Source organism: Oncorhynchus nerka, linkage group LG26 (assembly GCF_034236695.1).
Source record: "Oncorhynchus nerka isolate Pitt River linkage group LG26, Oner_Uvic_2.0, whole genome shotgun sequence".
In the NCBI taxonomy this organism is placed as follows: Eukaryota; Metazoa; Chordata; class Actinopteri; order Salmoniformes; family Salmonidae; genus Oncorhynchus; species Oncorhynchus nerka.
In genome coordinates, this window is record NC_088421.1 from 19,635,760 (window position 1) to 19,660,524 (window position 24,765).

The 24,765-nt window shown below is 42.1% G+C and overlaps 2 protein-coding genes and 1 long non-coding RNA gene across 4 annotated transcripts; 1 reads left to right on the forward strand and 2 right to left on the reverse strand.

The window, feature by feature from the left end:
- The first annotated feature begins 2,202 nt into the window (after positions 1-2,202).
- On the forward strand, positions 2,203-13,331 carry LOC115110652 (phosphoribosyl pyrophosphate synthase-associated protein 1). Of its 2 annotated transcripts, XM_029636475.2 has the most exons (11): positions 2,203-2,582; positions 3,150-3,202; positions 5,523-5,589; positions 5,998-6,170; positions 6,673-6,788; positions 6,903-6,958; positions 7,064-7,209; positions 8,215-8,259; positions 10,219-10,289; positions 10,486-10,632; positions 11,297-13,331. In XM_029636475.2, exons 1-11 carry the CDS (start codon positions 2,500-2,502, stop codon positions 11,453-11,455), a joined length of 1,116 nt encoding a protein of 371 aa, XP_029492335.1. In that variant the 5' UTR covers positions 2,203-2,499; the 3' UTR covers positions 11,456-13,331. The 2 variants fall into 2 exon arrangements, with proteins under 2 accessions (XP_029492335.1, XP_029492336.1); XM_029636476.2 differs by lacking the exon at positions 8,215-8,259.
- On the reverse strand, positions 10,371-14,249 carry LOC115110653 (uncharacterized). Its single transcript, XR_003860658.2, has 2 exons — positions 14,096-14,249; positions 10,371-10,691 (listed from the first exon to the last, which is right to left on the reverse strand). It is a non-coding gene; the product is annotated as an uncharacterized LOC115110653 (long non-coding RNA).
- Positions 14,250-16,173: 1,924 nt separating this feature from the next.
- On the reverse strand, positions 16,174-17,911 carry LOC115109922 (ras-related protein Rap-2a-like). Its single transcript, XM_029635173.2, has one exon. It carries the CDS (start codon positions 17,661-17,663, stop codon positions 17,037-17,039), a length of 627 nt encoding a protein of 208 aa, XP_029491033.1. The 5' UTR covers positions 17,664-17,911; the 3' UTR covers positions 16,174-17,036.
- Positions 17,912-24,765: the final 6,854 nt, after the last annotated feature.

Consider the following 24,765-nt stretch of genomic DNA (forward strand, 5'->3'; position numbering starts at 1 on the left):
GAATTTGTCATCTCAATAAAGTAGTGTGAACTTGAACACATACCCAAGGATTAAGGGAGGGTTTACTGGGTGTGGACGTTGTCTTGTCAATTAAAAATATATGGGGAATAGGTTAGTCAAACGGTGAGCAGTGCAAGCTGAAGCACTGTGACTCTGTAATTGATATTGTGAATTTGGTACACTGGACTGCATTCCACATTATGTTAATGATCTTCCAGGATCTTCAGTAGGCGTTACACTCACAAGACACGGCTTGAAAAGTGTTTCACATAAAAAATATCTTTGCTACAGCACTTATCTTTCTTCTTATGTCCTGGCATATTAGTGTGTAGCCCAAACTGTTTGGACGCTACAGACAGAAGTTGGCAAATCGCCCAAAATGCTTGAGAACACCATCGTGTTCATGAGAGTCTCATCTTCTCATAGAGGGGTTACAATTGTTTTCTAGGCCAAACCGTTTGGACTCTACAGACGATTTTGTGAGAATAGTCTGACAAACACCGTTCTAGCTTGGTCACCTTTCACTGCAGATGCGGAAGTGCGACATAGGCAAATGCGGTGGATTGAGACACATCCAATGAAAAATAAACAGATCTCTAGCTGACATCAACCTTAGGAGGTGACGGATTTTGATGGGCATTTTTTTATTGTGTTACTTAGATTGACTTACGGGTCTGATTACAACTTGACAGTTGTTGACCTCTTGAGGTTATTTTGAGCAATTACAAGAAGAAACCAAATGAATAGGAACCACACACACACACAGACATCACAGGTGCTAAAATGTTTCCATGCTTATTTTATACATAGCCTAAAGGAAAACATGAATGTATTGTTTTTGGGTATCCTTTGTAGGATAGATAGATCAGAGATGTCCTGTCAACACAGCAGTAGTGCATCACATCAGCACTCTCCGCATGATGATTGTTGCAAGAAGCAAATCAGATGTTCAACTAAACTCTTTGACTTCAAGCCCAAAGTTCGGCAGATGGCGATATTAAATCATTTCATTTTACCGTCCAAATGCATTGTATGCAGCCGGCAATAAATTCGTATCCGTAGTGGACATTTTTGTACCTGAAACATTCTCCATTAAGGCTGCATAGGCTTCACCTTCCTCATTAGCTTTATTTACTGGAGAGAAGGTGGAAAAAAATGGGAAAATATGCGTACTTTTCTTATAAAAAAAACTTTTTCCACCGCCCTGTTAGAGTGGCTAAATGTTAATCCCGGATGTTGTGCATCGCGTTCAGCCAATCAGGTTGCAGCAGTCTGTTTTTTCACCCCTAACCTAATAGAGCCCCCCAGTGGAGTTGTCATGATACATATAGAACGTAGTGATCAAACAGGAAAATGGTTCCAATCATTTTGACACTATTTATTTTTTCCCATAGGGGATTTTAGAAACACTTAAAATAAGGGCTGTGTTTCGTGTAGGCTTACATTGGCATGATGATTTGATAACCATGTAAATCTCTCTCTGAGTTTTATCAACATATTCAGCTATCTTTATTCTCAAATAATCAAAAAAGCTAATTAGCACCAAAGTAGACATCATACAAGACTACAAATCCCTGCAAGCTCCTGATCTTTTCAACTCATTCAGTCAAAATAACACATCTTTTGACTAATTTCATTCATTTGAGTAAGTAATGCCCAGAGCAGGCAGGACCAGCAAATGATGAACTGAATTCTCCAAAGAGTCATGCTTCTTACAAGCCTCTCATTCACGTCTAATAAATTCAGCCCAGTGGCGCAGTGGTCTAAGTGCAAGAGGTGTCACTACATTCCCTGGTTCAAATCCAGGCTGTATCACAGGCACTCACATCTGGCTGTGATTGGGAGTCCCATAGGGTGGTGGTACACAATTGGCCCAGTGTCGTCCGGGTTTGGCTGGGGTGGGCCATTATTCTAGATAAGAATTTGTTCTTAACTGACTTGCCTGGTTAAATAAAATACAACATTAGAATAAGATGGACGGTGAAATGAAACGACTTAATATCGCTGTCTGCCAGCCTTTGGTCTATTTGACTCCCAGTGCAGGAATCTATATAATTTATTGATTAAAAAACACTCCGGTTTCCAACAAAAAATACATACATTGCTAACTCAACTAAAATAAATAAAAAATACCACCCGATTGGTATTATGATTCGGTTCAGGATTCTTTTTTTGGTGTTGTTCATGTCTTGCACAGCCAGCCAACCAACCAACCACACACAGTCAGACAGACAGCAAAGCTAAAGAGGAGCTAGCCGCAAGCAATTTATTTCATTCAACGAGCATAACTATCTTGGGAGATTATATTTATACTGGATTTAATAAGGTCTAATAATAACAAAGTGCATTTTAACATCTACGTTGCACGTTTTTGTATCTTTCTTCGTATGACTACCTAACAGTTAGCTTAGCTTGCTAGCAAGCTGCAAGTGTGGTAACGTTAGTTTGAGAAGAAGCTAGTTAGCGGGTTACACAGGTGCTAGCTAACCAGCTGCCAGAATGAATGTCGCAAAAAGTGGTTATCGGGTCTTTTCTGCCAATTCTACTGCAGCATGTACAGAACTAGCCAAGAAGATAACTGAGTATGTATATTTTATTGTTCCGGCTAAATATACGTGTTATGATAGATACCTAACCAGATAATGTTGCTAGCTAGCTCGCTAAAATGTGTATGCTGGTGTTTGCAGGTGCATGGCCACAGATAAAGTCATTTGATTTTAGCCATGGGTCTTGCTTACTGTCATTAATCGATTGAGTTTATGAGTTGGTCATTTGCTAGATGTTGACAATGACATTCAGAGGCTTAAGGGAATTGATTTAATGTGAGACAATATTGGGTGTCTCCGCTGTGTGAAACTGGGAACTGTCAGTTATTAACGTTAGTGACATTGAAACAGGGAGCGAGTGCCTGTGATCTAGCTGAACTCTTCCCATGTCTACTAGATATGCAAGGTAGTGGGCCCACTGTCTCTGAATTACAATGTGACACATTACACCATGTTGCTTGTTTGCTTGGGTTTCAAATGGTAGCGGCACAGCAGGCTTAGTCAGAGTGGGATCAGTTTCCATGCAGGGCCTCTGTCCTGTCTGAATAAGACACATCACAGTGTCATACCTCTTGTACTGATTTGTCAGGTGTTTTTTCACAGACGACTAGGAGTTGAATTGGGCAAATCGGTGGTCTATCAAGAGTCCAATAGAGGTGAGTTGAAACCAATGATGTATATAACAGGGGAGGCTGCTGAGGGGAGGACAGCTCATAATAATTGGAATAATAACATGGAAACCATGTGTTTGATACCTTTTCATTGACTCAATTCCAGACATTATTAAGAGCCGTCCTCCTCTCAGCAGCCTCCACTGGTATACAGTGCATTCGGAAAGTATTCATACCCCTTCACTTTGTTAGTTACAGCCAATATTCTAAAATTTATTTTTTTAAATAAAAAAACTCCTCAATCTACACACACTATCCCATAATGACAAAGTGAAAACAGGTTTTTAGAAATGTTTGTAACTGTACTACAATTTTGAAACTGAAATCACTTATTTACAAAAGTATTCAGACCCTTTGCTATGAGACTCAAATGTATCTATAACTTGATTGGAGTCCACCTGTGGTAAGTTCAGTTGATTAGACATGCAATGGCACACACCTGTCTATATAAGGTTCCACAGTTGACAGTGCATGTCAGAGCAATAACCAAGCCATGTGGTCAAAGGAATTGTCCGTATAGCTCCGAGACAGGATTGTGTCGAGGTACAGATCTGGGGAAGGGTACCAAAACATTTCTGCAGCATTGAAGGTCCCCAAGAACACAGTGGCCTCTATCATTCTTAATTGGAAGAAGTTTGGAACCACCAAGACTTTACATAGAGCTGGCCACCCAGCCAAACTGAGCAATCAGGTTGAAGGGCCTTGGTCAAGGAGGTGACCAAGAACCCGATGGTCACTCTGACAGAGCACCAGAGTTCCTCTGTGAAGATGGAAGAACCTTCCAGAAGGACAGCCATCTCTGCAGCACTCCACCAATCAGGCCTTTATGGTAGAGTGGCCAGACGGAAGCCACTCCTCAGTAAAAGGCACATGACAGCTCGTTTGGAGTTTGCCGAAAGGCACCTAAAGACTCTCAGACCATGAGAAACAAGATTCTCTGGTCTGATGAAACCAAGATTGAACTCTTTGGCCTGAATGCCAAACGTCACGTCTGGAGGAAACCTGGAACCACAGGGGTGATGGTTCACCTTCCAACAGGACAACAACCCATAGCATAAAGCCAATACAATGCAGGAGTGGCTTCGGGACAAGTGTCCTTGAGTGGCCCAGCCAGAGCCTGGACTTGAACCTGATCGAACATCTCTGGAGAGACCTGAAAGTAGCTGTGCAGAGACGTTCCACGTCCAACCTGACAGAGCTTGAGAGGATCTGCAGAGAAGAATTGGAGAAACTGCCCAAATACAGGTGTGCCAAGCTTATAGCATCATACCCAAGAAGACTCAGGGCTGTAATTGCTGCCAAAGATGCTTCAATAAATTACTGAGTAAAGGGTCTGAATACTTATGTAAATGTGATATATCTGTTTTTTATTTGTAATATATTTGCACTAATTTGTTAACTTTTTTCCTTTGTCATTATGGGTTATTGTGTGTAGATGGGGGGGGGGGGACATGTAATCAATTTTAGATGAAGGTTGTATAACAAATGTGGAAAAAGTGAAGGGGTCTGAATACTTTCCGAATGCACTGTATAAATCATTGGTTGGAACCAAAATTATTTTCCAATCATTTCATTCTGAACAGAACCATCAATTTTATTTTTCGTTCTTTTGTGAACCGTTTCTAACCCAAAAAACAGTTTATATCATTCATTTCTGTTCCTTTTTAAACCTCCTGAAATTGAAGATTTTTTAAAACATTTAGTTCGACATTAAATCACCACCAATCACCACCACCACCAATTAGTGCAGATAGAATAGCTTGCTATGGAGCAGGCAAGCTATTTACATGGATTGGACAGACAAGTGTAGCGTGCGAGATGGGACTGAAATTGAGAGCGAGAGAGGGAGGGCTTTGCATAGGCACTTTGTTGCATTTTTTTTGTGGGACTGGAAAAGAATGCCTGGAACATAAAATAATGTTATTAACCGGTTGCCATACTTTTAAAATAACTGTTCTGTTCTGGAACAGTATAGATCACGTTTGTTCCCGATTCTGTTCCTCAAAAAAAAACATTGGTTCTGTTCCCTGAACCAGTTCCAACTCCTAGTTGAAACAGTCACTCTGCCTACTCTGCTAATACAAAGGACAGCCTATTTGTTTGGCCTGATACAAAGCATTTTTCTCTTTTGGTAAACATGACATGTTACAGATGAGTATTTACAATGACTTGATAATTATGCCTGAACTGAGTGTTATGCCCTAGTTGACATAAACAAGTCTAGGCACATTTGGGGAGCTGTAAGTGTAAAGTTAGCATTTTACCCACACTTGCTGTTGATTCAACTTTATGTGACCCTTGATAGAGACCAGAGTAGAAGTGAAGGAATCTGTTCGCGGCCAAACTATCTTCATCATCCAGACCATACCCAGGTGAGTAGACTGAAATATGTCATCTCCTCCACACTTCTGTTCTAGGACACACACACAAACCTATACTGTGTGTGTAATGTGGTGCAGCCTTTAGGACTATGCATATCAATCTATGTTGTAGGAGGGGTATTCACACAGTCATATCACGTGTTAGGTTGCATTACCCATATTCCTACCTGTTTGATTGACACACTATAAATCAGGCACAAGCTCATCTACCATAATATGAATAGCTACCAGTGTTATTAATAGCCATCCTCTTATCTGTCATCTGACTTGGCGTGCACAAGCTGTACTGAGCATATACTGTTGCCCTCTGCTGGAGAGTTGCTCAGCATGAGTTTGCACTGACCGCACCATAAATGTGACCATTATTTGTTATTGACACTTTTCCCTTGTTTTAACCAGAGATGTCAACACGGCCATCATGGAGCTGCTGGTCATGGCCTACGCCCTTAAGACCTCCTGTGCAAAGAACATAATTGGGGTCATTCCCTATTTCCCCTACAGCAAGCAGTGCAAGATGAGAAAAAGGGGTTCCATAGTGTGCAAGCTGCTGGCTTCCATGCTAGCCAAAGCAGGTAATTACAGCCTGTATGCAAGTGTTAACAGTTTACTGTTTACATTGCCCTTCACCATCTGTGTTAAAGGAAAATGTCTACATATTTCAACTTCATATTTGTAAGCAGCCCCACCCCAACATCAATATATGTGAAAATGGCGCCCTTATTTTGTTTTGTGGAAAAAATTATAGAGGAAGACAAGTGTTTCCAAAGTCGTCAGCGGTGTGCATCATGTGATTCTAACCAATAATGAGTAGGCATTGACTTCTAATGGTCTACTAATTGGTTGATGATGTCATTGGAAGCACGTATCCACCTATTTATTTTACTACAAAACAGAAACGTGCCATTTTCACGTGTTGATGTTGGGGTTGTGCTGGAGAGGAATTCAAAGTGGAAAATGTTTTACATTTCCCTTTAAACTTGCCTCTGTGGCTGATTTCTCATTCTGCACCCTCTGTTAAAAGCAGTCTGCTTTTTCTTCAGTCTCTTTTCTCATCCTCTCTCTTTCTCTTTCCAGGTTTAACTCACATCATCACCATGGACTTACATCAGAAGGAGATTCAGGGCTTCTTCAGTTTTCCAGTGGACAACCTGCGTGCCTCCCCCTTCCTGCTTCAGTACATCCAGGAGGAGGTAACCATCTCACTGTAGCTCATGTGCCATGCCTGGTAGTAAAGTTGTAAGATAGTAAACTACACTCAGCAGCCTATTCAATGTCAAATGTGGGCTCCTCTCACTTCCCTTCAGGTCCCAGATTACAGAAACGCCATTATTGTTGCAAAGTCACCGTCTGCTGCTAAGAGGTAACATATTATTTAGTTATGGAGGCCTGGAGTGTGATCATCTAATGTACATAATGTAAAAGGGTGTCTGCATTTCTCCGGTGTTTTCTTGCTGTTGTCTTTCAGAGCTCAGTCCTATGCAGAGCGACTGCGTTTGGGCCTGGCAGTGATGCATGGCGAGGCTCAGTGTTCAGAGTCTGACATGGCGGACGGACGACACTCTCCCCCCTGTGTCCGTAACACCTCAGGACACCCTGGGCTGGAGTTGCCTTGTAAGACCTCTCTAGAAGCCCTATATAGCTTATAGCTTGGTAACTAGCCAGGTGTAGTTGTCGTTAGTCTGCCATCAGATCAAATTGAAACTGTATCTTTGTCTGTAGCTTCCCCAATTCTTTAGTGTTGGTCAGGCTGTGTCTGTAAGATATAGATGGATGCATAGATGCCTGTACTCGTCAATGGTTGCATCCAAAAATATGGTAAGTGTAGTGTGAAATGTTCAAGTCTCTGAATTATTTGAATAATTATTTCAAACCCCCAAAATATCCATGGCAAAACCCTCATCATATGGATTTAATGTCAGCACTAACAGCTTCATAAGTGATGATTCTGCTATAACCATTTCAACACCTGACATTATTTTGAAAGGATCTTGAATTGTGTAGCCTATTTACTGCACGTTCTAATTCCACACATACACTGCCTCTACTAATGTTGCGACCTTAGCCTCCCTAAAATATGAAGGCATTCATACCAAATCGTTTTAGAATGATTTGCATGTTTAAAAATGACATTTTGAATAAGAGAACATACATTTTGTTTTTCATTTTGAGAGAATGACAGTAACTTGATATTGGAGATGTCTCATTTTCTCAGTACATTTGCGGTAAGGCTGTTAAAACAGTCGGGTCTGACAACATGGTCAGACTTTCTGTCTGGGCTTTGTGTCATTGGCAAATGACTCCAGAGTATTTATTATGCCAACTGGCTGTGTCCCCCTTCAGCTTTAGTGTTTGTAATAATATTTGTATTATTTACTTAATTAATTATCCTTGACTTAAAAAATCCTCTTATTGTAAGCTTGGGTCAGTTGCAAACTGTCCTACACATTTCTTGAATGAATAAGCTTAGAGGAATGGTTTTGGATTCTTCACGGGTTAGCTTTAAAGATTTTGCTTCATGTAAGAGGATTTTCCCAGTCCTGGCTTCATGTCTTCGTAGTCTGTTATGTCCAGTCTCTGTGGATGTGTGTTAACGTGGTGTTTATTTGTTGATAATAGCTGGCAGCAAACAACAAGCTCCGTTCCCAGGCATAGAGCTCCCAAGTACGACCGTAAACTTAATTCCCTTTTGACCACCAAATGGTTCCTCTCCAAATGGTTCCTAAATGCGTGCATGTAGTGATCAAGGGTTTTCGAATCATCTTGCCAACAAACAGTCTTAAGTGCAAGGTCCTCAGTTGTGATTGAGGAAAGCATAACAAAGACAATCAATGGACCAATTACAAATGATCTGGATCAGTTAGTTGATGTGGTCCAGCGCTACAGATCCATAGTGGGTGTACTGACGCCTATGTACCCTCACTGCATACTGTAGATGAGATCCTCATCAGGAATGGATCAATGTCTTCCTTGATCCAAAGTCAGGTCTCCAGCAGTGTGCTGGTGTCAGAGGCAGAGACTTCAGATTGTTCTGCAAGATGGCCTGAAAGCCCTCCGTTAGTTGCTTTGTGAGACTCTTCAATCATCTGACAAATGGAACCATTTATCCCAGATACATGTTTATATTTTCATCCGGACTCATCTTGCCAATCAACACATCATGCTTCCCTATTGAAGCCTCGCCCGAAGGAGTCTGATTAACACCTGGCCTTCAGAAATGCATGTTTTGAATACTAATTAAGCATGCCGTTGATATATAGGCCTAATACATCATGATAGGAAGAGGAAACAGGATAATCCTTTTTTTCAGAATCTAAAGCAAAGATCCAGATTTTTGGGTGGGTGGCAACATGTTGTTCTTGTGTGTGCTGCTGAACACACAGTACAGTACACCACAGTAGGTCAGGTCAGGGTTATGTTGTATTCACCCTCTTCCCTGCTGCCCATACAAACCAGTGGGCTGCTGTGTCACACACCTTGGGCCTTCCCACATTTAAATAACTGTAAATCCTAAACGTGGACCCTACATGTCAATAACAACACATCTACTGGTTTGGGTGTGAATATGCAAATCTGATTATATACCTCAAACCATGACTATCACATATTAGTTGTATTATAGCATATGTTTTCCTTAGCCCAGCAATGCTGGCTTCTAGCATCATTGAGAGGATTGCTGAGATCTTCAGGCTTTTCAACTCTTGCCTCATATATCCAAGACAAGTTTATCTCTAACATATGTGTAGGCCTAACTATAGTTTTTACTAGATCATTTTGATTAATTTCTATATTCTACCTGAATAAATTCTAGGTAGTACCTCTTTAAGACTACAGAAGGTTTTAAGACCTAGTGGTGATGTTGATGCATTTTGAAAAGCTGAAATGTTCCAGTGCTTATTATTGCTTGTGTGTGGTCCCCTGTAAGGAAGGCATGTGTTCCAGGAAGGAATGTGTTCCTGGCATGAACCTGTGTTCCCTGCTCATCTCTAGCTTCCACTCCCACAATCAGCTTCCCCACTCTGGCTGGCTGATTGTCCATCCGCTGATTGTGCGCTTCCCCCATTGACTGACAACAGTGGTGTTCAATAAGACAAACCTGGAACATTAGTAAGCGTGTGATTACCTCATCAGTGCTTGTCTGCCTCTATCGTTTTTGATGGATTAACGACAAGATTAGGTTGTGCATATTGCTATATGCAAACTGTTGCCAAATGTCTGCACTGAGCTCTGAGCAGACAGTGTGTAGTGGAGGCAATTTAATATCAGCGTCTGATTGGGTATGCTGGGCAAAAAGCCTGTCATGTTGATTATTATTATGTTGATTAAATCTATAAGGTTATAATTTGGACAATTGACAGAATTGATCTAATTTCCCAATTACATCTCATTTTGAAAAGAGAATTTTAGTCAGTTACCCAGAAGGGTATGGAACATTAACTATTAATTGAAGAATACATAATCATAACAGTGATTGAAATTGGACTTTGTAATTGTGGAAAGCTCATACTTTTGAACCCATTTTACCCAATCTACTCTGAGATGTATCCTCATTAGTTTGACTGTTTATGCCTATGGATACTGTATGTGATGACTAGCAGTGACCAGTTCGTTCTTCCTTTTCAGTAATGATGGCCAAGGAGAAGCCCCCGATCACTGTTGTAGGAGATGTGGGAGGAAGAATCGCCATCATTGTTGTAAGAAATGTGCCCATTTGTTTGGGCCATTTGTGCTTTTGTCCTGCAAGGCCTGTGCTAAAATGAGCCAATTGAAATGAATTTGCAACATTTTGCCACATTGTATTTAATAACAGAATATGACAGCCTTAGATTATGGATGAAGGAACTACAGGCGTACATCATTTCCAATCCCGTGGTTGCCGTTCTTTCCCAGGATGACATCATCGACGACGTGGAGGACTTTGTGGCAGCAGCTGAGATTCTGAAGGAGAGAGGAGCTTATAAGATCTACATCATGGCTACACATGGGCTGCTGTCTGCCGATGCCCCCCGTCTTATTGAGGAGTCCGCCATCGACGAGGTGAGATACAGATGTAGGATCTTCATTTCAGACAGTCTGCTTACAGCAGGAAAATAATCCTGCAGAACAGGAAATTTGAATTATTATGTGGATTATAATTAATAGACGTTTTTTGAGGGGTTGATACATTTTTCATGAGGGGAAAATCAAGTGGAAATGACAAACTTCAGAAGCCTTTTTAAACTTCAATTACACTACAAGTTTTAGATTTCTTGCATTACATTTCCTGCAACAGGGTGATCAAATTAAGATCCTACATCTGTAACAGCAGCCCTGTGTTCTGAATTTATCACTACATCTTGAATGGGGAAGTGCTCAGTTCCTCATCGTAAAAGCTTTTCAGTCACTTTACAAAAGAAAGGCACTGGCAACACTTCCTATGTACCACCTGTGTGCAAGATATTGCAACTTGATCCGTAGGATGTTTCATCGCCTGTATAAAGGCTGTTATAAGATATGGTAGTCAGGCACAGTTCAGTCTGGGTATGAGACTAAATAGACCACGCCGACGAACGGTTGAAAGCAGCGGGTGGCCCGGCCGTCCTATCGCCAAGCGATTCTACATGTAACATCAACACTGTTCGCGGACACCCAGCAGGTGATCTACTGCACACGGCCTTCATTATGGTGTTTCCTCCTCTGTTCCCTGTCTGTCTGCCCCCAGGTGGTGGTGACTAACACCGTCCCTCACGAGGTACAGAAGCTCCAGTGTCCCAAGATCAAGACAGTGGACGTCAGTATGATCCTGGCCGAGGCCATCCGCCGCATCCACAACGGGGAGTCCATGGCCTACCTGTTCCGCAACATCACGGTAGATGACTAAGGCCAGAGACAGGGTTGAGTTTGTGCTAGAAATGCATACTGTCCCTGTTGTCTGCACCTTCACACACAGCCTAGTTCCGATGACTAGGACGAGGGGGAGTACCGTCATCATATCCCCTCTTACAAACTAATAAAATGCATTTTCATCAGCTTTTAGTGCCCGAAACATAACATGGAGTTGCTCAATAAAAGCGATAAAAGAAACAAAAAGTTGAGCAATACTAAAAGGTTGATTTAACGTGCATATTTGTTGTCAGGTCATTTTTTTTTTTTTGCCTTACTATGCTAAGGTCTGGCAAAACCAGCAATGCATGAATTACTGTACCTCACCTCCATGGTAGTTTTGATGTATTTTTTAATTCCTCCATGCTTCAAGATATGAAGGGATTTGTTATTTTGTTGGTTCACTGTTCACTGTTTTTCCCACCTGAGTAAAAGGTGTAGGGTGAGTGTTATGATGAAAACTAGCTTTCCTTGTCTAGCCCAGGGGTGGGAAAAATATATATTATTTTGGGTCAAAAACTCCAGGCCACTCTTGAACGTCTGATGCTAGATAAAAAGTATGTAGATATTATAATAGACTGATATTATTGTTTTCAAACAGACCTTTTTCTGGCCCACAAATTGCTTTTGAAAAAAATCTGTGCGGCCTTCTGATAAATGTTGAAATCCCGATGTGGCCCTCGAGCCAAAATGATTGCTCACCCCTGGTCTAGCCACTGTCAACATATCTAATGATGGCTTTTTCTTCAGTTCTCCGTTATGAAGGAGGTTGACCCTATTTCACTCTTTAAGTATCTTCCCAATAACATCACTTATTGGTTGAATCATTTCCCCCCACACCCCTGGCCCTCCAGGCCTACCGAGCACTGTGACTGCTTTGCATTTAGATGCAGGTGTGTTAATGCAAAACCTACTGAGAACAAAGCTAAAGGAACCCTAGTACAGCAGCTCCCAACCAGTTCTGTGTGACACCTAAGCCTTGTGTATTCAGGCTGACTCACCAAATACATCTAATAAGACCACATGTATTGTCTACCACCACACATTAGGCCACAGATTAGGACATTTTGACCCACCATGTTTGAATCCCAAACACTGTCCTAGTCATTGTTTACTGTATTGGTCTAGTCAGTCAACTGTTCTCTGTGTAACTAACAAATGTCATGATGATCTGAATGGATTTAACCTTTTATATTAAAGGGGGATATGACATCCTGACTCTGAAGTAGACTTTCCTATATAGTCTTGTTGCTTCTCATTGGCATTCAGAAAGACTGACAATATATGCATTATGTGTCCATGCTGAGGTCATGGTTTTGAATATAGAAATTGTAATCGTGACCCTTTACCATTTAGTGTCCCCTATGAAAAGATGTGGACTAATAGTCAAACTGATGTTCAAGGGAAGTCGTGTCTGAACCCTCTGTTGGAGCTTTAAGCTCAGGGAGATATGTTTCTGAGGCAAATGCATAATGTATGTGAAGAAAACCCGCTCTTAATGCTTGTGCCTATGTCTCTGGTACAGCAAAGTCTGCAAATGTAAATGTGTTGCATTCCGTTCGGCAGAACTTTCTCTTTACCTTTCTTTGTTACTTTTGTTGTTGACATTCGTTCCTTTGTTATCCTGTAGGATGTGCTAATTGTAAACCGCTAACTATACCTGTGTGTGGTACAGACATGAGGAAAGGTCCTTCTTGGAGAGAAATAGCTGTTGCTATGCCAACTCATATCCATGTCTTCCGAAAGCACATTGATTTGTTACTTCACTCTCATTGTCTGATCTTGATGTAGCCTATTTTATGAGTTTATGATTTAATCAAATAATTGGTGTCTGCATCCAATTTTTTGTAAGTTAAAATAAACATTTGGCTTCATTTGTTTTTGCCAGACTTTTTATTGGTGAACAAAATTGTTATGTGTTCAATAATGTAACCAGTTACATTTTATTCTGGAGAATTGTAGTATCTCTAGTCTTAACAATCAATTTACTCTTCTGTTAAAATGAACCCTTCACATTATTCAGGTCAAACTTCATCAGATCCCAGAACTATTGATTTGTAGTTACACAATTATTTGACCATTGTACAATCTCAATATTGTCAGTTGTTATACTTGATCAGGGGAAAATACCATTGAGTTTTATCTACGCTTTGATCAGAGAACATTAACTTCTGGTTTGTGTTGTTGTAGTATAGCTACCTAATGCAGTGAGTGGACCGTACAGTGAGACAACTTCTTCAGATGAAGTCAGGGACCCTTTACTTGTTCCAAACTTCTCAGGTTTCTACTCATCACTGAGGAGCTTTGACCAAGTCGAGGGGCAGAGACGGACTAGAAAACTCTTATCCCTTGCAGTGGAGGCATTGGTAAGGATGCACATGCTAAAATTCTTCACCACCACTCCTAAGAACTGTAAAAAGGTATGATAAAGACATTATAGACTAGTAATAGAATCTCTTAACTAGAAGTGCTGACTTCTGATGTTGGCCCTTTGAAGTCTTGGATCACAGAAAATAATTAGCATGCATAATATTTAGGAGCTGTAAGTTGGCCCATCACCTATAAAATAAATTGTACATTTAAGTTGTGATAGATGGTAAACAGAAGCCCTTCCAACCCCGGAGAGAGTGGTACGCACCTGAGTGTGGGTCTCTGTCGGTGAGTGTTGTTGGTGTGAACTAGCTGGTGCATCGACAGCTGTGTGTTTAAACAGGACCCAAAGAGGAACTAGAGTGGCACAGATCATAGGTCACTTCCTCGTCTGGGCAGAGGGAAACAATGCACCATGTCTCTGTGTGTGGCTGGAAAGGGGAAACATATTTACGTGTGTGCACAGTACTATATATTAGAATGATCACTAGAGCACAGTTGTTACAGTCTTAACTTTCATTAAGTACACTTATACTGGATTCTGATTGTTACTATGGAAACATTATCTGCTGGTAATTGTTGATACAGATAGTTACAGGAAGTTCACATAGATAGCGAATGTCCATGCAACCATATTATATAACTGACATTATTTGTGGCAGTGTCAGGTTAATAATGCATTGATCAGGAAAGTAGATCCTTATGTGAGAATTTCACACTCTTTTCATATGGAACCTAGACATGATTCCCTGCAGAATGGTTTCTGTTACTAGCCATGTCAATGATCTGGGCATTGGAGGAACAAGTTGACATCTTGCCGAGCAGCACAAACAATGGTCTTTTGTCTGGCACAGTGAGAGGTTCCCTAGTATTTTATTTCTGCTCTGGCCAGGTTTTGTATTAACAGGTTTCCCCATAGATTTCAAGGTGCGTTGTGTGACAGACTAGCAATGTCAAAAACATATAGGCCTACCACTAGAGGGTAATGTGAGACAACTTACTGTAACTGGTGACATTTTAACATTTTAATTTAATATTTTATTTAGCTAGGCAAGTCAGTTAAGGACACATTCTTATTTACAATGATGGCCTACCAAAAGGCAGGGACGGGGGCTGGGATAAAAAATATAATATAGGACCAAACACACATCACGGCAAGAGACACCACAACACTACATAAAGAGAAACCTAAGACAACATAGCAAGGCAGCGACACATGACAACACAGCATGGTAGCAACACAACATGACAACAACAACATGGTAGCAGCACAACATGGCATCAACACAAAACATGGTACAAACATTATTGGGCACAGATAACAGCACAAAGGGCAAGAAGGTAGAGACAACAATACATCACGCAAAGCAGCCACAACTGTCAGTAAGAGTGTCCATGATTGAGCCTTTGAATGAAGAGATGGAGATAAAACTGTCCAGTTTGAGTGTTTTTTGCAGCTTGTTCCAGTCACTAGCTGCAGCGAACTGAAAAGAGGAACGACCCAGGGATGTGTGTGCTTTGGGGACCTTTAACAGAATGTGACTGGCAGAACGGGTGCTGTATGTGGAGGATGAGGGCTGCAGTAGATATCCCAGATAGGGGGGAGTGAGGTCTAAGAGGGTTTTATAAATAAGCCTCAACCAGTGGGTCTTGCGACATGTATACAGAGATGACCAGTTTACAGAGGAGCATAGAGTGCACTGATGTGTCCTTTAAGGAGCATTGGTGGCAAATCTGATAGCCGAATGGTAAAGAACATCTAGCCGCTCGAGAACACCTTTACCTGCCGATCTACAAATTGCGTCTCCGTAATCTAGCATGGGTAGGATGGTGAAGATGCTTGAAGAGGTAGGATACCTGTTGACGGTTTTGGGAAGGAAGTGGATTTGTGATACTGGTATGTTTTGGAATGATTCTACAGCCCTGGTACTGAAGCTGATTTTATTGTCAGCATAACCACATTTGTGTCTTGTTGATTGTATGCTTGTTTATGTTCTTTTTATTTATTCCAGAGCTTGGCCAGGTCTCTGCTGCAATCATACTGGAAATGGACAGATTTTTGGGGGGTATTACTTTGTTTGTTCTAAATATCATCTCTGGCTAGTCTGTTATACAGTCTCTGGCTTGTTGAGTTTTGACTTGGGTAAAGAGATTTGATGTTTGCATGATAAATAAGTCCTTGTCACACCTCATACCAGATGTGTTATTACTTGGCCATTAGTTTATTGCACTTTCGTTTCCAATAAGCACCTGCCAAAATGAGTCCATCGAAAATGACCATGACTAATACTTTGATATATAATAATATTTTATTTATCATGAATAGACAATATATATATATACAACAAGTAATAAAGCCATAACGTATTTGTTATACTGTTTTGGTGAATAAACATGATTTAATCATCAACATGTACTTCAAATATTAATAGAAAAACAATACACTCTATATAATTTATATTTTAACACATTTTGTACGTTTTTTAATAAATAATGATATCTGCAAAATAACTCCAAGTGCATATGAATATTGCCAAACAACAAATTGGTATTATAGAATGAGGAACGCAACCAGAGTTGACTCAGAACCTACTATGCTTTGTTGCCATGACAAGGAAAATAAAGATTTGTCACAAAGAAACTTCACTTGATGAATAAAAAAGCTCTCATGACACAATGTCCAAATGCAGCTTTTGCCCAATTAGTCACAACTGTCTATCATCACAGTTATTGCAAGTGAACACCGTCGACACTTACAAAAGGCAAACACAACAGTAACATAGTAGGACATAGATTGAAAACTTGACAAAGTAAGCTCATTGCCACTTTTGCACTGTCACAGTATATTTTTAACAATGACACCACCACATTCAGGTGCACTTTTTTCATTTAGTTTCAGCTTTATCAATGTCCCGCACCTGTGTGACGTCATTAGTTCCGCTTCCCCTTTAACAGTCAGTGTTCCTTTCCTCTACTTCAGTGGAAATGCTGTGGAGGAGATACTTAGGATGGTTAGATGAGGAGGCTTACAGGGAATTGAAGCCGTCAGACTCCAACTCAGCAGCACGGTCTATAGCAGCAGCAGTAGTAGCACATTCAACACCACTGTGTTTGTCTGTAACAATGACCCAGCTTCGGGTCCCCATCCTCAGCCTCTCTGGCCCCTGTCTGTCTTTGTCTGTCTGTCAGATCCCTCCAGCCCCCCTGCCTTAGGAAATGAGGCAGCTGTTGGTCTTGTTCATGGGGGGCCGTTGGTTGCCGTCTTTGGGGAAGGTCTCCCTGCGTCGTCTCAGTGCGGGGCTCAGCCGGCTGGGCAGGTTGGCTTGTTGCAGCAGCTCCCTGAACACCTCCAGTACGTTGTTGTTCTCCTTGGCAGACGTCTCCAAGAAGCTGTTGTTCCAGTCCAGCTCCACAGTGGACAGCACGTCTTCGCTGGACACCGTCCGCTCGCCCTGCCGGTCCGTCTTGTTGCCGACCACCACGATGGGTGTGAACTTGTCCTCTTTGACCGCCAGGATCTCATCTCGCAGGCTCTTGACAGCCTCCAGGGAGTCCGGGTCATTGATGGCGTACACAAGGGCAAACGCGTCGCTGTTCTGAATGCAGAGCTTCCTCATGGCTGGGAAGGAGTAGCTGCCGCTGGTGTCCATGATGTGGATGGTGACCTTGGCCCCTCCGATGTCAAACTCCTTGCTGTGCAGTTCCTCCACGGTACGCCGGTGCTTGGGTTCGAATGTGTCCAGGAGGAAGCGGCTGATCAGGGCCGTCTTTCCCACGCCAGCCGCACCCAGGAACACCAGACGCACCTCAGTCTTCTCCTTCACTTCTAGAGACATGATGGCTTCCTCTGACACACTTCCTCTAACACTGGCTCTCTCTCTTCCTCTGTCTTCTTTTTGAAGACTTAAAATTCTGACTTTGTTTCAAAATAACTCTCCTTGATCCTTTTGAGAGGATGGAGAAGTTGGACTCTGCTTTAGAAGCTGCTGGAGTTAGTCAGTGAACAGGGACAGTGTGGTAGGTTGTAGTAGTAAATCACTGAGAGTAGCTGGCAGTTGCATCTGTGCATGTCTGGTTGCCTGTGCATGCTATTTATGGTGTATCTCAATCAGAGATTCCAAGCCCCCTCCTGCTCTCGTCCAATCAGGAGAGTGGAGTGTCTCTTTGAGTGAATTCAAAGCAGCCAATCAGAAAGACTCATGCAAATGACAGAATCCCATTGCGAAGGAGGGAGGTGATGGATAGGAGTGAGCCCAAACCAGCAGGTGTATGTAGGATGCATTGTTTGCTCCGTTTTTTTTAGAAAGCAGCTCTACTCATTCTCCAGTAAGACCCTAGCTTTTTCTGTAAACCTTTCCAGCAGTCTGTGTGGTCAGTCGAGCTCAGCCCTCCACCTCCTACAGGATCCCGGTTAGTTATTTGATGCTCATCGTTCTGTGACCCGCCAGACCCAAACAGTCAGCACGTTTCGAAAGGTTGTGGTCTCAAATGAACCACACCACTCGAGGAAATGCCGGTACTGTGTCACTGTCTCAGAGAAAATGGCATAGAGATCTGTGAAAGAAAATTTTGTTAAATATGCATGATTTCCTCTCCATTACAGAATTGTCAATGCATCCGTATTTCTAATAGCCAATCCAAATGAACAGCTGATTGAACAGGTAAAGTGGAGGTTGTTATAACAGCGCTGTAAAAGGGATTCTGTCCTGGAAATGGCTGTGTTAATAACTATTACTGTTTATAGGAATTTGTTGAAGGATCCAGACTTTGACTCAAATCCCAATGCATTTTTATGCAATTCGTCTTGCATGCAATTTATCTCTATGTCTCTGTCATCCTGCTGTGTCCCAGTTAAGCCAGAGTCACAGTGGGAGTTCCCCTTACATTGAGAGGGTATTGCATCACTCAGTGGGATTGCTCATCATAGGGGTCATTCCATAGATTGGTGTATCCCAGTGCCCAGCTCACATGTCTGGCACTGAGGACCAAGTCGAGTGGCTCTTTCATCTCTCCCTTTGGTCCTGTGTGAGGCGGCCTGGACCTGGGAGTCCCACTACGTACGCCCTCAACTGGCCGTGGCGTAGGAGGCTTTCTCTCAAATCATCCTCATGGCCACTTAGGCTCTCGTTAAGCCACATAGACATTGAGTGAGAATTTGCATGGAATGACAATGAGTGTGTTGTGCAGAGAGGGCTTTATTTTCCCATTGCCCTCCCTCGTTCACCGGCTGGCTTTGTAGTCTCTTTCCTCTCCACTAAAGTTCTCTTCTGGAGGACTTCTATCTTCAAAGCTCAGCTAAGGAGTCTGTCTGTGTGTCTTCATGGGTGGACCCTCCTGCTATATTACATGCAATGGCACACTAGTCACTTTAATAATGTTTACATATTTTGCATTAATCATCTCATTACTCATGTACATATGGTATTCTATCCTATTCTACTGTCTCTTAGTCTATGCCGCTCTGACATTACCCGTTGAAATATTTATATATTCTTAATTCCATTCCTTTACTTTAGATTTGTGTGTATTGTGTGCATTGTTGTGAAAATGTTAGATATTACTTGTTAGATATTACTGCACTGTTGGCGCTAGAGAAACAAGCATTTTGCTACACCCGCAATAACATCTTCTAAACACGCGTATGTGACATAACATTTGATTTGATTTGCACTCAGCTGTCATACTCAATTATTCACTCATTACAATGTTTTATTTATTTTTTTTAACGTTGCAGTCACTGCTTTTGGTTTTGCATACATTTGAAAGTGAAAAGTCTTTGTTACCGTGGAATTGCCCATCTACTTTAGCTGACTTCGCTTGCTCACTCACTCACTGTGCTGTGATTATAAAATGTTGCTATGATACAACAGATACAATTATTTAATGAGCAGTGATTTGTGCCTTATTAACCTCATCATTATTCACAGCGTTGATTACTGATGTGCTGTTCTCTGAATTATTGTAATTTTCAGTAGCATTATGGCAGCATTGTGATATGAGGGGGTTATAGAGTGATTGCCATCTCATTTGAGTACTATTGTGCAAAATGGGATTGAGACTGTCTGTAGTAGTCTTATCACAGTTTCTCACGTTTCATGACTAGGGTGAAAACTAGGGTGAAAACCTTCCCTTTTTGAAGATCTTATGAAGAAGTTGAGGAACTGGTATCTAGACAAAACATCCAGGCTGCTTCTCAAGGCAGATTTGATGCCTATTACTAATGGTGAGTGGAGTTGGCTAGAAAGTGTATGCCTTTAGCTTAATCTAGCAGCCTTGCTTCGCACTGTTGTCTCAAGTCATCTTCTCTGTCATCCAAAGGCATGTTTTATATATTTTCTGGTGCAGAGTTGTCACATATAGGAAGTTGTCAAATAAAATAAGTCCTCCCTGGGCTCCACATTCAACCTGAAGGTCAAATCTAGTTGAATTAATCTCCTGTTTAGTTGAATGTTCTACGTTTCCTCGCTTAGTCTGGCCTCATTTCTGTTACTTTTTGGCCCTTTCAAAAGTCCTGTCCTTTCCAGACCGAAACTTGTGTTTACTGATGGCTCGGTGTCCCCCAGCAATTCAGCTCCCTCTCAACTCTGTCAGTTATTAAAGAGTCCAGAAAGTAATATTAGAGTCCTGTCACTGTATGTGTTTACTTAGAATTTCCCCCTAAATTCCCCTGTATGTCTAACACTACTAGGAGAACGACAGCAAAAGAGAATATATAGTCCCCCAGCTGCTGTGATACTGAGCTGGTGTGTTGCTCTCACAGCCCCAGAGGTGTAAGTGATGATGCATGGGTGTGAATGGGTGATGTTAGGAACAGCCTGTTCTAAGAACACACTGTTGAAGGGGGATGGGCTCTCAAAGCGTTCAGCAAGCAATCATTTTTATTTGTTTATTTTATTTGTATTTAACCTTTATTTAACTTGGCAAGTCAGTTAAGAACAAATTCTAATGAACAATAACGGCCTATGAACAGTGGGTTAACTGCCTTGTTCAGGGGCAGAACTACAGATGTTTACCTTGTCAGCTCTAGCAACCTTTTGGTTACTGGCCCAACGCTCTAACCACTAGGCTACCTGCGTGTGTGTGTGTGTGTGTGTGTGTGTGTGTGTAGCTCACGATGCTCGCATGCACAGAAAATTGGCATTGAAAAACAGGGGGTGCACATGTATGGCAGGGAAATGGAATAAATGATGTAGGCTAGAGGATCAGTTGCCAGTAGCAAGCAGCTGTTCCTTTGCTGAAGATGTAGTGCAAAAACGATCTAGTAACCTGATCTAGTAAGCCAAAATACCATTATACACAGGTGGTGAAGTAATGTTTAGCTGGTAGGATTATAGGCCTTTGTTATAGGATGTTATTTTGAGTGCTAACAGGATGTATGTATGTTGATGTGAATACACCACATCAGTCGCACGCTCTATCGGCTCTTATTGTTCCATTGTGTTTGGGTACTTGGTCAAACACAATGGTGACCAGGCTTTAAAGTAGGGATGGGGGAAAATCTATACAGTAGAGTATGCCAATTTAATATCGATCCTGTGACTATCAATTGGTGAAAAATAAATAAAATAATCAGCTCTATCTGCTCTATAGCTTGTTCTCCATCTTCTTTTTAAATGGTGTGCCAACATCTTTTGAGCAGTTCTAAGGCTCTCTCTTGTTCCTCTGCAGCAGATGTACACTAAACTGTGCATTCAGAAAGTATTCACACCTTCAGTTTTTCCACATTTTGTTACGTTACAGCATTATTCTAAAATGGATTAAATAGGTTTTTCCCCTCAATCTACACACAATACGCCATAATGACAAAGCAAAGAATAGGTTTTTATAAATTGTTGCAAATGTATTAAGAATGAAAAACTTAAATATGACATTTACATAAGTATTTACAGAGTACTTTGTTAAAGCACCTTTGGCAGCGATTATAGCCTCGTGTCTTGGGTATGGCGCTATAAATTTGGCACACCTGTATTTGTAGAGTTTCTCCCGTTCTTCTTTGCAGATCCTCTCAAGCTCTGTCAGGTTAGATGGGGAGCATTGCTGCACAGCTATTTTAAAGTCTCTCCAGAGATGTTCAAACAGGTTCAAGTCCGGGCTCTGGCTGGGCCACTCAAGGACATTCAGATCCTTGTCCCGAAGCCACTCCTGCATTGTCTTGGCTGTGTGCTTAGGGTCGTTGTCCTGTTGGAAGGTGAAACTTCACCCCAGTCTGAGGTCCTGAGTGCTCTGGAGCAGGTTTTCATCAAGGATCTCTCTGTACTTTGCTCCATTCGTCTTTCCCTCGATCCGGACTAGTCTCCCAGTCCCTGCTGCTGAAAAACATCCCTACAGCATGATGCTGTCACCACCATGCTTCACTGTAGGGATGGTGCCAGGTTTTCTCCAGATGTGACACTTGGCATTCAGGCCAAAGAGTTCAGTCTTGGTTTCATCAGACTAGAGAATCTTGTTTCTCATGGTCTGAGAGTCTTTAGGTGCCTTCTGGCATACTCCAAGCAGGCTGTCATGTGCCTTTAACTGAGGAGAGACTTCTGTCTGGCCACTCTACCAAATCAAATCCAATTTTATTAGTCACATTTAAAAATATATATTTTACCTTTATTTAACTAGGCAAGTCAGTTAAGAACAAATTCTTATTTTCAATGACGGCCTAGGAACAGTGGGTTAACTGCCTTGTTCAGGGGCAGAACAACATATTTTTATCTTGTCAGCTTGGGGATTCGATATTGCAGCCTTTCAGTTACTAGTCCGACGCTCTAACCACTATGCTACCTGCCGCCCCACATGTGCCGAATACAACAGCCTTACAGTGAAATGCTTACTTACAAGTCCCTAACCAACAATGCAGTTTAAAAAATACGAATAAGAATGAGAAATAAAAGGAACAAGTAATTGAAGGGCAGCAGTAAAATAACAATAGCGAGACTATATACAGGTGGTAACGGTAGAGAGTCAATGTGCGGGGGCACCGATTAGTCTGTAGTTGCACCGGTTAGTCTGTAGTGCCTTGCGGTCGGAGGCCAAGCAGTTGCCATACCAGGCAGTGATGCAACCAGTCATGCTCTCGATGGTGCAGCTGTAAAACCTTTCGAGGATCTGAGGACCCATGACCAATCTTTTCAGTCTCCTGAGGGGGAAAAGGTTTTGTCGTGCCCTCTTCACGACTGTCTTGGTGTGCTTGGACATGTTAGTTTGTTGGTGATGTGGAAACCAAGGAACTTGAAGCTCTCAACCTGCTCCACTACAGCCACCGTCGATGAAAATGGGGGTGTGCTCGGTCCTCCTTTTCCTGTAGTCCACAATCAGCTCCTTTGTCTTGATCACATTGAGGGAGAGGTTGTTGTCCTGGCACCATGGCCAGGTCTCTGACCTCCTCCCTATAGGCTGTATCGTCGTTGTTGGTGATCAGGCCTACCACTGTTGTGTCAACGGCAAACTTAATGATGGTGTTGGATTTGTGCCTGGCCCTGCAGTCATGAGTGAACAGGGAGTACAGGATGGGACTGAGCACACACCCATGAGGTGCCCCTGTGTTGAGGATCAGTATAACGGATGTGTTGTTACCTACCCTTGCACCTGGGGCTGGCCTGTCAGGATGTCCAGGATCCAGTTTAGGCAGGTTTCCTTAGTGTTTTTGGGCACAGGGACTATGGTGGTCTGCTTGTAACATGTTAGTATTAGAGACTCGAACAGGGAGAGGTTGAAAATGTCAGTGAAGACATTTGCCAGTTGGTAAGCGCATGCTCGTTGTACACGTCTTCGTATTCTGTCTGGCCTTGTGAATGTTGACCTGTTTAAAGGTCTTGCTCACATCGGCTGCGGAGAGCGGGATCACAGTCGTCTGGAGCAGCTGGTGCTCTCATGCATGTTTCAGCGTTATTTGCCTCGAAGCGTGCATAGAAGTAGTTTAGCTCATCTGGGAGGCTCGTGTCACTGGGAAACTCTCGGCTGTGCTTCCCTTTGTAGTCTGTAATGGTTTGCAAGCCCTGCGACATCCGAGGAGCGCCGGAGCCGGTGTAGTATGATTCGATCTTTGTCCTGTATTGATGCTTTGCCTGTTTGATGGTTCGTCGGTGGGCATAGCAGGATTTCTTATAAGCTTCCGGGTTAGAGTCCCGCTCCTTGAAAGCGGCAGCTCTAGCCTTTTCCTCAGTGCGGATGTTACCTGTAATCCATGGCTTCTGGTTGGGGTATGTACGTACAGTCACTGTGGGAACGACATCATCAATGCACTTATTGATGAAGCTAGTGACAGATGTGGCATACTTCTCAATGCCATCAGAAGAATCCAGTCTGTGCTAGCAAAACATTCCTGTAGCTTAGCATATGCTTCATCTGACCACTTTTTTTTATAGATCGAGTCACTGGTGCTTCCTGCTTTAATTTTTTTTGTAAGCAGGAATCAGGAGGATAGAATTATGTTCAGATTTGCTCAAATGGAGGGTGAGTGAGAGCTTTGTACGTATCTCTGTGTGTGGTCTATAGTTTTTTCCATCTGTTTGCACATTTAACATGCTGATAGAAATTTGGTTCAACAGATTTAAGTTTCCCTGCATTAAAGTTCCCGGCCACTAGGACCCCCTCCTCTGGATGAGCATTTTCCTGTTTGCTTATGGCTGAACACAGCTCACTGAGTGCCAGCATCGGTCTGTGGTGGTATGTAGACAGCTACGAAAAATACAGATTAAAACTCTCTCGGTAGATACTGTGGTTTGCGGCTTATCATGAGATACTCTACCTCTGGCAATCAGAACCTAGATACTTCCTTAGATATTGTGCACTCAGAACTCATCCGAGTAGCAATGCAGGTTGCTACTCAGACACCTCCACCCCTCCTTTCCAGGGAGAACACTCAGAAAAGAGTGGAATGAGACATGTCGTTTTGGGACAAACTAACATTGTTTCTCAGATTTTTAGTGTTTATTGGAATAGACTATTTTT